This window comes from Gymnoscopelus braueri (genome assembly GCF_963280865.1).
Source record: "Gymnoscopelus braueri genome assembly, chromosome: 21".
Lineage (NCBI taxonomy): Eukaryota > Metazoa > Chordata > Actinopteri > Myctophiformes > Myctophidae > Gymnoscopelus > Gymnoscopelus braueri.
Genome location: NC_137623.1, coordinates 31,071,261 through 31,085,120, shown reverse-complemented (window position 1 = coordinate 31,085,120; position 13,860 = coordinate 31,071,261). Strand labels below are relative to the sequence as shown.

Sequence of the window (13,860 nt, the reverse complement as noted above, 5' to 3'; positions counted from 1 at the left end):
GAGTGCATGCAGCAGAAGGACTTTTCTTACATTATACAGTATTCTATTTGGTTTAGCTAAAAATATCGACGGCGAGCCGGACCTTTGCAGGGGTGTTTTCTTTACGAGATTTACGCTGTCGCCCTGCGAATGATCGTATTAGGCACCGAGCCACAAAACACAGCTCACAAATCCCCCCCATATCTAATAATGCTATTCATAAATTCATACAAAACACTGTAATGTAGACTATTTTTCCACACTGAAATAACAGCAACTTTTTACACATATATATTTGTGCAACACCTACAGAGTTTGCCTTCTTTATTGTCATGGAATGTGCAGACTTAAACTCTACACCAGGTTCTACCCAAATTCACAGTAAAATTCTTAGTGTTTAAGGTGCTGTAAGTGATATCTTGTAGTTAAAACAAAAGCTTTTTTGTTTAAAATGTAAAGCTCTACTGTATATTCTGATAGTAATCATTGGTATATAGAGTGTTTGTTCAGTAACAGGTGTCTCTTGGTCTCTCCAGCTCTTTAATAAAGAGAAAATGCATTTTCAGATGGGACACCAATTTAAATCAATCTGGAAAAAGACCCCATTTCTCAGCTTCAATTTGATATGTTCCAATTCCAATTTTGCCTGCTCATTTTGTTTTGTTTCATCACTTCCAATTGCACTTTTTTTTCATCCTGTAGAAGTTATCTCTCCTGTTTGGATGAAATTAGTGTCCTTTTTTTTTGCCTTCTATTTTTATCTCTGTAAAGTGTAAAAACGGACTAATTGTGCACTCTGGATTTTACTGTGTAGCATCGTCCAGAGAAACAGACTAAAAGGCAGGTATCCTATGGAGTCAAGTGGCCCGCTGTATTCACAGTCAGCCTGGGTCACTGGCGTTTCTGTCCTCTTCTCTCCCCCTCCACTCCCCTCCCCCCTGTGTTTTGACACATTAATATTCACCATATGCACTGTCAGACCTTTCGCAGGCGCGCTTCATTTTTATGCTTCTGCGGTGTGGGCAAACAGAGCGTACAGCTGCCGCTGTCAAGACAGCTCTCTTTCCCCCTCCTTGCGCTTTGGCTCACACGCGTAACCAAACAGCCCTGTGTCAGAAACCCAGGAATCCACGGGCCGGGCCAACCACTTCAATACGCGCCCCGTCCCCCTTACTACAAAGCAACGGCTTCGAGCGGGAGCGCCGCGTAGGTTATTTCATCTGACGTCCCCCCCTCCTTATCGAATGACAACCTGATGTAACGCTACACAGGCGATGCGGGCAGGTGGAATTATGCTGCATTATAATTACTCTGCAACGGTCTGTGTGCCGTTGGACAGCGATCATAACCTCTCCTTGCTGTATATTCATGGCCGTTCCGAGCCTGACGACATTTTTATTTTCGACTACAAGTGAAGTCCTTCAAGGGAGAACGCCTTTGATGTTTGAGTATTGACTCGGGGGTCGGCATCAAAATTCCAGTAGGGATCACAGGATTTAACCGTTTCCTGTCAGTTGCGACCTTTGCCTGCGGTGGTACAGTACATGTTTCTCTACAGAGCACTATTTTTAATAGGTTGGATACCCAAGGGTGATTTATATTCAGTTGCATGCTGGTGTCGCGCACCAAAAATAGCCGATCTAGAAGCTCACAACATGTTGCAGCGAGATGCGTTGTGAGCTTGCAGATCGGCTATTTTTCGGTGCACGACGCGGCATGCACCCAAGTATAGCTCAAAGCTTCATTTTGCGTGTGGCGGGGTGGGAGAGGTGGGGTGGCTTTACTGTACCTTAAGGTACTTCACCAGCTTTTGGATCTGCCAGTACTCCGAGGGCAGGTCCATGTTGCTCTCTGCCCGGCGCTCCGGCTGTTCCTCATCCTCCTCGCTCTCGGAGGAACTCTCGCTTAACTCCTCCGCCAGCGCACCTCCTGCAGTCGAGGTCCTCCTGCACACAAGGGGCCACGATAGGTAGATAGATCCACAAAACACACACACACACACAGTGGATCGCAACCTACAAAAGCGAGGGATAGTATAGCAACTAGACAATACATATTATTCCTACAAAAGGGATGGAGAGGACCATGTTATGACATCAAGAATATCAATAACACCCAACTTTTTATATATTTCTTTTGTGTGTGCATGTGTGTCTCGGCTTCTAAGTTCTTTCCTGTGTTTTGAAAGGAAAACCAGCTCAGTCGTCCTACACGACGAGCTCCATTAAAAAGAGTCTTGCTGAAATCTGAGCGTCAAGTTTGAACTTCCTCAAAATCTAAGGAGCAGCGGCACGCAATGGCTGGAAGAAAGTGCCTGGGATGACTGGAGTCATCATCATGCACTATGCGACCATGCACACACACGCAAACACAAATGGCAGATGGCGTTTTTCAAAGTCGCCCGGGCCACTTGGATAACTGTATCATGAAAATTGCGCACCGCGGAGCAATGAAATTTGGTACACGTTCAAATGGGGCCGCGGGGAGACAGTTCCCATGCATGTACACGCACAGATAGCATTTCCAGGGGAGCCCATTATGAGAGGAAGTGCGCCGACGTGAACCAAGCATTTTCCAAGCAGTGCCGTGATAAGCACCGAAACAACAGCAACAACAATGCTTTTAGCGTAGCAGTGAGGACACACACACGTGTGTGTGTGTGTGTGTGTGTGTGTGTGTGTGTGTGTGTGTGTGTGTGTGTGTGTGTGTGTGTGTGTGTGTGTTCGATCATTAATGTGCCTGAGATAACAGTTCCTTAGCCCCTTTTCAGAAGTATACCCACATTAGCCAGTTTTAACTGGCGAGCAGCGAAAACCGCTATCATTGAACAGTGGCTAGAATCGTCCCAGTAAATTTATTACAGCAGGGGCCTTGTATACATTGGCAGGCACAATTATAAGGACAGCTGGGGGAGAACCTCAGCTGCCGGGAGACAAGAGACGTGTAGGTCGGCCTATGCGCTGGCTCGAATTATTTGCAGTTTCCACTGAAGATATCGCCGCTGTTAAACCCCCCCAAAAAAAGCATTTTGGCCAATCTCCGCATGTGATTTAATCTCATGTAACGTACTCCATCTGTAGAGGGGAAAGGGGGGTAACCATTATGGCATCGGACCAAGGAGAAGTCATTGTGGGGGAGACTTACGTTTTCTGCGTTGACTGGTGCCCGGGTGAGGAGGACGCTGAGAAAGCCGACTTCTTCTTGCTCTCTGATCTCAGCGTCTTGTCCCGTATCTCAGCGGGATTCTCCCTCCCAGACGCCTTTCCACCTCTCTTTCCCCCCACTTCCCTGTAATCATCACATGAAATGAGGAGCCGTTATGCCCTTTTCTATTTTGCAAAATGGTTATGTCTCTAACGTGATCATTATTTAACAATTCTAGACGAGGGATCACTGTGCTATTTAGGTACTTTTATCATGAGCCAATTGCCCCTCAAATGGGGAGGGTGGGGGCAGTTATCACAAGGTACAGCTGCGAAAGCTCAGCCCCTGCTAGATCTATTTATCAATCAAAGCCCATATGTGATAGATCATTTGGGGATTTCTTGTGAGACCTCTCCCGGCTTTTCTGTCTGTAATTGGGCAGAGAGGGTTTTCCACGCTGCGAACACAGACATCAACTTAAGAGCATCTGTAAGTAAAGAGGAATATTTGCAAACTGCCCCCAAAACGTATAAACCATAAAACCATGGCTTGATAATGTGTGACTGCTGGCATGTGGAGAAGATGCACTGAGAGCATGCGGCTGGCATTTCAACCCCGGCTCTTAATTTATGCTCCGTCGTACATCGGAGTCGCACGCTTGTAGATTGGCAATTGCGCAAGTATAAATTTGGCTTAATGACGGCAGAGACCCATGCTTGGTACGCAGTGGCCCAAACAATATTTCAGAACACTTCACAGGGGATTGGAATTATCACATACTCATAGGGAGACACGAGGCCGAGATTCTTCCACTTCTGAGATGGTTCTAATTTCTTTCTGCCGCCTGGCTTGTTCGGCGTGTGCTGTTGTCTCGCCTTCTCATGCACATTCTTTTCCTGATGCTCGTAAGACCTTCGGGCTTGGCCTTGTTCCTCCGCATCAACCGATTCCACATGTTGGATTTTCGCTGTTGATGGAAGTTCTTCTTGAACTGCGAAATCCTGTTGGTGAGACGGGGGGAAAAAACAGACAAGAGTTTGAGAGTGAGGAAAAAGACCTCCGAATAGACGCTAGCAGTGATATACAATAAATTTGGGTTGTAAAAAAATAATCCTTCCTCTGCAGGACTCTTCTTTTAACAAAATCCTCCGTCCTATTATCATTCTTTCCATCCAACATCTTGACATGTTGCCTCTTTATTCACTGTTTAAGAGTTAAGACACATCACCCGCTGATGCGTACAGTAAGAGGTTGCTGGCCATCGTGGGCTGAGAAGAGCCATATAAAAAACTAATCAGGGTTCTGAAACAGTATCAGTGACTGTTCACATAAAAACTCTCAACAATCCCCAGGCCTGGATAACAATTCAGCCTTTATTGAGCCTTGGGAATAAAATAACACATTCCCTGTGTTTTACACAGAAGAGGGTCCCCCCTCTCTGTTAATTGGCTGAACAATATCAAAAGTTTATTGTTTCTCTACATTCCTCGAGGTTAAACCTTGCAGCTTGGCACAGACAAAGTAGAGCCTTTGTGTCACTGTTATTCAGCGATGATTTTTTTTTCTTTTTTTTCTGTAAGTTTTGAAGGTCTTTTTGCCCAACTTTACAACCTACATAAGAATGCCAACAAGACACATATGAATGCTTTGCAGGCAGGAACGTTTTTAATCACAGACACCTGTTCTGCAGAAAATAGCCTGGACCGTCATAGGTTACCCCGAGCTCGTTTTCTTTTCTTTTTTTTATTTTCATGGCAGGGGAAAAGAATTAACATGGATTTCTATGGGTTGTTTTCACATATAGGCCAGAACCAAGCATGCCCAGTCACTTTTCCAATGACTTTGCTTGTCATAAAACACAAAGTGTCCTGCTGTTGGAAGGCCACACGGACCAATCCACTCCAACACAACGCCACACTTGGGTTTTATTGAGGCATCCGACCTTATTCAATTCCATTATACTTGGAATGGGCAAAGTCCATGAGCTGAAGCAGGAGGAAACACTCCAGATTCTATGGCACGCCACAACACTGGGCCCTATTACAGGTGCCTTTCTGCGTCAGAACAAACTAAAGGCCAGCAGACAAAGGCCATGTTAAACAGAACTGACGCCGGCTGCTCTCCAAACATTTCTCAGCAACAAATATTTTTATAGTAGGCAATTTTCAGTCATTAGCGAGACTTATATCTTTCACTCGCTTCGTTTCCGTCCAAGCCTTCAGCTCGGGCACTAAAACCCGAACCTCCAAATATTTACATGTGTTTGGGGAAGACTTGAATCTAATTGCTTCAAAACCACACTGATGGAAAATCAGCAGCGCAGCAAATCTGCCGCGCTAAAATAGCTGTCAGTGACGAGATGCAAACAGCCGTCCGCTGAGTGATCATGACAGAGAAGCTGGCCATATTAATTTCAAAACTCGAATAACAAAACGTCTCGAGACCAGAGAGAGAGGTAGGGGGAGCTTGCTTCTCAGCGAGTGTGCGTCGCACATGCAAATACACAGCAATGTCCAATTTCCAATCACGCCATAATGTCAAAAGGAATCGACAACGAGCCAACAGAGAAGTTGAGCCTGCTTCCTCCCTGTGTTGCAGCCGTCCTCTCCCTCTGGCTGCCTCCGCATAGGTTTGATGGAGACTGTCTAATCTAATAAAACTTTTCAAAAAGATATGCTTCCTCGTGCTGGAAAACGAGTAGATATGTTTTGGAGATTAAGTGTTGTTATCTTTGGCCATTACCTGCCGTGCTCGGGCTCTCTGTTGCGTCGCAATCAGAGAGCTGGGCTGGAGCTGTTCAGGATCGTGTGTCCGACAGACCTGACTTTTCCTGCGATTGTTCTCTCAAATTTAAAAGCCGGTCAAACTGGTTCTCGACCTCAAGAGTGGCTGCAATTACATACAGTATTAATGTCTCCATAATGTGGGATGTCAAAGGCCCTTTGCACCCCAACCTGTGTTATCAGCCACAAACATAACACATTGAAAACACAGCAACGTTTTCTTAATCAGGTCCCCACCCACCCACCCGTAGATTACTTGATTTAAATTTAAAGGGTTATAGCTAGAGTTATAAGATATGTTATATCTTATATTAAGATATGTGTTCATCATTTGTCAAAAAAGTATTCATTCAGCATGGAAAAAAAGGATTAAAATGACAAATCAACTTTTTTTTGGTCAAGTAGGACAATTCAAACCTTCTGATTAATTGATTACTTGATTATGAAAGGGAATCAACATGCAAAACTTTTTATAGGAAAACATTTTATTTTCTAAATGGATAAGTGAGTAGAACACGTTGGACGTACATCCCAGCTATGTTATGTTGGATATAACCAGGCCAACTTCAAAGGAGCAGAAGAGACAGCGAAGAGAAGACCTTGACATGATTTGTGTCTCAGCAAACTCATTCACAGCGGTTTTTACGGCCTCTGTTCATCATCTTTACATAGTTCTGCTCATGGCATCACTCTTCACACAGGAATCATAAAACATAAAAGCCTGGATGTGCTTCTTTTTTTTTCAACTTTTCTTTTTATACACGCCTCAGGCTGGAAACACTCATCGGCTTAATAATGCCTTCATTTACCCCGCCACTCAAAGGCTTGGCTCCCTGTTGCTATCACCTTCTGGAAAAAAGTCACACTGACCAACCACAATTTGACAGATATCGGCGAAGGTCTACTGTACGCTGCTGTGTTCTGTATATGAGCCTAGTATAATGTTATTTCAAAAACGACTGAACAGAAATTGCTGTTAAAGGCCACTTACAGCAGTAAATGTCCTGGCATTTACGTACAAGCGTACGGAAAATCTCTTAGGGCAATTAGGGTCCAGTAAGCATTTTGGGTTTTTGTTAAAAGATTTCTTTTGTCGTGAGCTTTTTGGTCCCGAGGTGCCTCACATGCCGAATAGTTCAGCGAACTCATTTGGCCCTTCTCATGCAGAATAGTTCTGAAAAGTCATCGGGAAGAAAAAATACATCTCCTTGTCCGCCCTGTTTTACAGCTGCGAATCCCATCACTCCAATAGATAGACTCTTATTTTTGGAGTGTCTCATTTTAAGCGTAAGATTTGCAAAGTAAACAGTGCTTCATCATATTTACATTTTGATTGGCAATTAAAATGATGAGTGGACCCAAAAGTATGCAAAAGGAACAATATAAGATCACAGCAACTAGAGGCCGACCGATGGCAGGTTTCTGGGTCCAATACCGAGCCTGATTTTAGAAAGTCCAAGACCATCGATTATTACCAACGTTTTGACCGACATTTTGAAAATCCAAAAAAAAGGAAAGAAAAGAAAAGAGAAGTGCAAAATCTTGACATGAAAAAGTTAGCATTTGAGAACTTATAAACAAATAAATACAAATAAAAACAAAAATCTATTTGATACATAAAACATTTAACACAATTAAGTATATATACTTTGTTTAACCACTTATTAGCCCTTTTCAAATCTTTTCGAAAATGTTTGAAACAAAAAATTGGGACACATCAGCTGCATAATTGCCGATACTGATGTCGTCATGACCAATGTATTGGTCGTGCTGTAACAGCAGCTGCCTCTTCTTGTCTACAGAGATGGTGGGAGAGTTGCATAGTGAGCAGCCACCCAACAATGAGGGGCTGAAATGCCCGCAGGCTTCTGATGAGCCTGTGATGATGCCACATTTTCCGACAAACATCAGCACGAGTAAAAAAAAAAAAAAAATCTCATATTTTCAAATGATGAACAGATTTTGGTGCACAGCTGGTAGCTATTATCGAGGTGATTTGTTATTTCATCAAATCACTTAAGCAGGAAACGGCACTACTGAATGAATCATGTGCATTTTCAATGTCTGCACATGACTGTGCGTGTGCGTGCGTGCATGTGTGTGTGTGTGTGTGTGTGTGTAGGTGAGTGTGTGTGTGTGTGTGTGTGTGTGTGTGTGTGTGTGTGTAGGTGAGCGTGTGCGTGTCTACAGGGCTGTTTGACATTGTGTTAAACCAGGGGAGATGTGGAAGGCGCAGCAGGGGGACGCGTCACAGAGTTTTCAGCACAGTGACAAGCAGACACTAGCTCACTAGCGAGAGGAGCGGAGCAGACACTGCCTTCACAATCCCAAAATGCAAGTCTGCACACACATGACTCATATACAGAATCAGTCAAATCAGGAGGAGGAGGAGGAGGGCCCAGTTAACAGACAAAGAGGCACTTGAACGCAACCGGCTTGCATGCTTTTGTGGGGCAAAAAGTGTGCTTAACCACTTAAGCTCTATAAACTTCGCCATGCAGCGAAGAGCGAAAATAGCCAAAACACAAGCTCACAACTTGTCACGTCACAACGCGTTGTGAGCTTGTAGATCTGCTATTTTCAAACATTTTGAACATGCCCAAAATAGGGATGCCATGTTTGCGATTAATTCTGCAGTACCATTTTTTTATGTAATATTTGTTGCAAATATTTTTACCCTGAATTGTAGCACTTTGAGATTTAAGTGTAAAGTGCAATATAAATAAAAAAAAATATTATTAACATTACCTGCTCGTTTATGTTCTCTGCAAAATAGGGGGACCGGCTCTTCAGGAGCGTCACCATGTCTTTGTAGACATCACTCGTTCGCTCGTAGGCCTTCTCCTCGTTCTCCTCCTGTTTTATGCCCTGTGAAAACAATGTTTGGGAAAGGAGAAAAAAATGCCTCATTAATGCTGAAAACCACAATTATAATGTTGCCCACATGTCTGTTTGAATAACTGAGGTTTGAAATTGCAGACTATCGCCGGGCTGCCTAAAAAAAGAAAAAGTTGGGAAGTCTAAACCCACTTAAACAGCTTCATTATGGCTAAAACCGTCCTAATCTTTGTGGTTTGCCTCAATGTCACCCAATGGGCAACACCCAGATATTTATCGTGTTAGGGCGCGCTCCCACCAAGAGTTGGCTGGCCGCTGTTAAACGCAGGTTGTGCGCGGCCACAGTTTTTTGCAGCCAGCGGATTCAAGAAAACGCTGTGACGCACCTGTCACTCACATTCAAGACCGTCCCCATAGCCCGCACGGCATGCTGCCTTGAGCACCATGATGCTTCCTGAATCTTGGGACGGTCCGCCTTCAACTCACCCGATTGGACAGAGGGAGAAAATCGGCTCCTGCCTCCAGCAGTTTTATGCTTAGTCGCGGAGAGCAGATAAACGCAAGGTCTGCGCGACAAGCGGAAAAATCTGCTCTTGCGTGAATCAACGCATTTACATTGACAATGCATTGGCAGATTCTGCAAACAGCGGCCAGCCAACTCTTGGTGGGAGCGCGCCCTTAGTGTTTTTTTCTTTTTTTTTACCTTAGCTGAACTATTTCCAGGTGAAGAAATAAGACAGAGGAAATGTAGGGGCTTGTCACCAGAGGAAACCGAAGAGTGAAAGACACGTGGCATGCAAAACGTTCTCTTATGATTAATTGCACACAGATTCAGGTCCGTGGGTTGATGTAAACATTGAACAAAGGCCTCTCAGGAATCATTGGGAATCACTCCATATTACAGAGATTGATACGTTCTCTGCTTTTCATTGACACTTACGTAATCACTTACAAACTTTTTCAAAAACAGCGGATCTACAAGCTCACAACAAGTCACGATTTAGGAATTCTAATTGTCAGTGGTATGAATGAAATAGTGTTATTTTGCTGTTTATTAGGTATGGACAGTGACACCACATGATTTAAAGATACAGTGTAAAAATTGATTCCTTTGGTCAAAAAGCATTGAAATCAGCACTACTGCAGTATTGTGCATAAGAAAGAAACAATGGCAGCACTTTTTCGGCAGTGCCAGCAGATAACCGCGGCCGGAGGTATTATGTATTCAGGTTGTCTGTCAGTACGTCTGTACATCCGTACATCTGTCCCAAACGACACAATAACTCTCTGGGGAATGTCATGACAATCGGAACAAAATGATCCACTTGGACTCGTGGATCAAGATCAAGGTCATTATGACCTCTCAAAATAAATTCCATCAAGGTCACTACATACTACTACACTATGAGTCTGGACAGACATGCATGTACACCGCAACTGGTTGGCCGAGGCATACAACCGCAATGTGGTATTTATTTCTAGTTTTTCTTTTTTCTTTTACAGGGATGGAACTTCTAAAAGAGATGAACTGCATGGTCAATAAAACAGTTTGCCAACATTTAAAGTACTGTATATCTTTAAGCTCTTTAAAACACTGTCATATGGAGGGAAAATTCTAAACTATACTCAATCATGTTATATACAGTAGTGCACTGTGGCACTATCTTGTCAGTCTTACCCCATTCAAGAAGACCCCAGCTGTGCTACAGGTGATGGAGAGGGTCTCAGTGTCACACGGCTCAATGGCGAGGTAACATATCTCATCGTGCACCTGCCTCCAGGGAGGGCTGCGACAGCCATTGGGAAACTGGTAATCTGTGGAAAGATAACACACCCGGACAGCCAGGGAAGAAATACTACAACAGGCTCTGTAATCAATATGTAGCAGTGCTTGAAATCAGGTCACATCACCATTTTTCCGCCCGAAGAAAGAAGGAGAAAGGGGGGAGTAAATTTCCATGGGTTCAAAGAGTACAGCATCACAAAAGGAGAAATCATCGCAAGTGCCGGGGCTGCCAAGTCAGCCGTGACAGATCGCTCCGCGCGGCGCAGGTCTGAGAGACGGACCCAGGTTAGAGTCATGATTTGACTCACTTTTATAAATCATCTGCCGAGAAACAGGGCCACATCATGGCACCAGCATAATTTAAGGCCGCCTGGTATCGAGTTGAAGCATATTTGCATAGACGGTTTCAATTTACCTGTAGCAATATGGGGGACACATTTTTCAAAGGCCGCATTTATCACTTGGTGCGTGGGGGGGATGGCCCTCTCACGGATGTTTATTGGTGCTGCAAATATGCAGCACCGAGGCATGTACAGTAAATAAATTGACGAAAGTCTCAGTAAACTGAAGTCTGACAGATATAATGACTTCCATGTTTTTTTGCAGAGGGATGCGTGGGGTTGGGGAAATGTGGGGGCGGGAGGTTGAAACACAGACGTCTTATATTTTGGAACATCCAGTATTAGCCCCTAATAGCAATGGCTTCCCCTCGCAACGCATGGTGGAACGTGGCGGCGTAAATTCAAACCTGATGTGTATCGAACAGACTTCAACAGCCTCTTTTCCCCTTCGCCGCAGAAGCATTTCAGCAGCTCCACTTCATTGTTCACCGCCGCCGGGCTCAGCATTACTTCTCTGTCGTATGAATGTAATGAAACGGCAAAACAAAAGAAAACAAAACAAACAAGGCAATTTATCTCATTCATTCGTGGTTCTGTCTGTAAACTGCCTGCCTGTTCTAATCAGAAAAGGACACATTGCACCGAAGTGAAAGCAGCATGCCATGGCGGACGGTGGTTAATGTTTGGAGGAGGTATAAAAGGTACAGTTTTACACTTACGGTGGGATCTGTTTGAGGGACTTGCTGAGGAGCTGGTTGTCCAGATGCTGCAGCAAGAGGAACAGTTTAACCTTGAGCTCAGAGTCCCCTGCCTCGTCCACGGCCTTCACGTTGTCCACCAGACCCAGCGTGGAGGTGTCCGCCGCCTCCAGGACGGTGGCGAAGCTGGCATCCAGAATCTTGACCAAGGGGTCTCTATTTTCTGAGCAGGGACAATGCAATTTGGTGAGACGCTATATGTAGCCTGTGTTTCCAGGTTACAATGGTGTGTGACTGTGTGTATATAATATACTTTACAGCAGCGTTTCTAAAATTGTGGATACAGGGCCCATAATGTTAGTGGAGGGCCCTCACGTGAAAGAGCTCTGGTGTGATTTAATGAGGCCGGGTCCCACAAAAAAGGCTCAGTTCCGTGACTAAATTTATCCGATTTAGGTCCCAGGCTGCCCAAGAGCCTCTGTTACAGAGGGCTAACATGCTTTTGTGTTTTGTGTTGGTCTTTTTTTAAACTGAGTTAACATAATCTTACTTATACAACACCCCTCCCTTGGCAATGGAAATAGGGTATGTTTTACTGTCTTCTGTGCACTGTATCCCTTTGGCAGACTAACATCTACTGTATCACCATATCTGGTTTTGGCACTTGGCCCCCCACAATAAATGTATCTGTAAAGTATTACAAACATTATCTGATGGCAGTGTAATTGGATGGAAGTAGAAGATAACAAGGAGTTATGGGTTATGGAACTATGCTGGCGGCTGGACTACTTAGGATGCAAATGGTATTCAAATCTCATCCTGAGGTTGGCCATGCTTGTACCTTCCAGACAAGCTTGAACCTCCTTCAGCTTCTTATCCTGTGCCAGCTGAACCAGTTTAGAGAGCTGGCCAAAGCTGTGCACAGAAATAGTTGGAGGCGAGAGCTGCAACAAGGGATGTCCGTTGCCGTCCTTTTCTTGGGACTGTACGGTTGTGCCACTGAGGAGGAAAGAAAACTCATTTTGTTAGAACTTCATTGATACTTCATCAAACTTTGGCTCGCATAGCCAAAATAATTAGAACAATTTAATTGCTCTAATTATCTTTTTGTTGAATCATATCTGTCATTGCGGCCCAACCTGTTCATCAGCCAGGCTTGCACATTGGAGAAAACAGTCTGTGTTTGGCATTTTGAGCCTTGCGGCTATGAGGTGAAAAGCTAACCACAAGCAGAAATTAGCGGAAGAGAACTTTGCCACGAAGTGGGTTAGAATGTTTTCAGTCTGTGCTGAAGTTGAAAAACAAATTAAATATAGAGCCAGGACAATTATGTGGAGGTAAAACAGATCTGGACACCACAGTGACAGCATATCCTGTAGAGACACATAATACTGGAGGCTGAGGCCTGCATGCCTCATGATTAGACTAACCTGATGTCGTAGTCTGTTTTGAAATCAGAAGCCTCTAAGGTGGTACTCCACTGCAGTGGCTCTTTGAACACGTGCTCTGCCTCCTGTGGGTGTCTAGAACTGAAGTTCTCCACGAAGCGCAGGATCTCTCTCAACAAGGACTCATTGATAGGTGTGATTTCCAGTTTGCCAGCGGTCCACTGGGCTGCTCTGGTCAGTGATGCTCCCATGACATCAGCTGCAAGTTCAACATACTGACATTTCAACAGGTAAACATTTTGTGGGCTATTTTGTATTCAATGAATCCTTTATTACTATAAGTTACTTTGTATTCATCACTAAAGCCCTGTAGCACTTTGAGATGCCATGCATTGTGAGGTTGTAGTTGGGTTATTTTTTTTTAAATGTTTGAAAAGCTTATAGCTTAAAGCTATAATGACATGCCCAAAAGGACACCAGTGTGAAAGTGAATTTGACAAAAAACTGCTTAAAAGGACCACTTCACCCATTTTCAATCTATCTTCATAGGCATAATTAGTACTCACTCATGATCATTATAATATTATAAATGTTTTGTCTACTCTGTCTGTGTCTCAGAGGAGGGCTGTGGACAGTTCAGAAAGACGCCTACCAGTGACATCATCGATGGGGAATCCAAACCAATAGAAACTGCAGGTTTTCTATTCCTGGAAAGTTACCATGCTATAATAGAAGCCATTGTTAAAAAATATTATTATTATTATTATTTTTAAATGATCAAACCTGCCTACCGATGATGTCACTGGTAGGCGGGTTTCTGAACTGTCCACAGTCCTCTGAGACTAAGATCTAACAGACAGAAATGGTACCATATTATAATGAGCATTAAAGTAGCTGAAACAG

The 13,860-nt window shown here is 43.9% G+C and overlaps 1 protein-coding gene across 1 annotated transcript in view; it reads right to left on the bottom strand.

Annotated features, from left to right (window-relative positions):
* The window catches only part of odad2 (outer dynein arm docking complex subunit 2), a gene marked incomplete at its 5' end in the record, with an annotated part of 82,758 nt that extends 69,550 nt beyond the window's left edge, over window positions 1–13,208 (bottom strand). The window contains 8 exons of the mRNA XM_080417490.1: window positions 1,769–1,925; window positions 3,904–4,124; window positions 8,655–8,774; window positions 10,423–10,559; window positions 11,279–11,385; window positions 11,591–11,792; window positions 12,411–12,568; window positions 13,000–13,208. Coding sequence (XP_080273616.1) covers window positions 1,769–1,925; window positions 3,904–4,124; window positions 8,655–8,774; window positions 10,423–10,559; window positions 11,279–11,385; window positions 11,591–11,792; window positions 12,411–12,568; window positions 13,000–13,208 — 1,311 coding nt within the window. The remainder of the gene's footprint in view (window positions 1–1,768; window positions 1,926–3,903; window positions 4,125–8,654; window positions 8,775–10,422; window positions 10,560–11,278; window positions 11,386–11,590; window positions 11,793–12,410; window positions 12,569–12,999) is intronic.
* Between the last annotated feature and the right edge of the window lie 652 nt (window positions 13,209–13,860).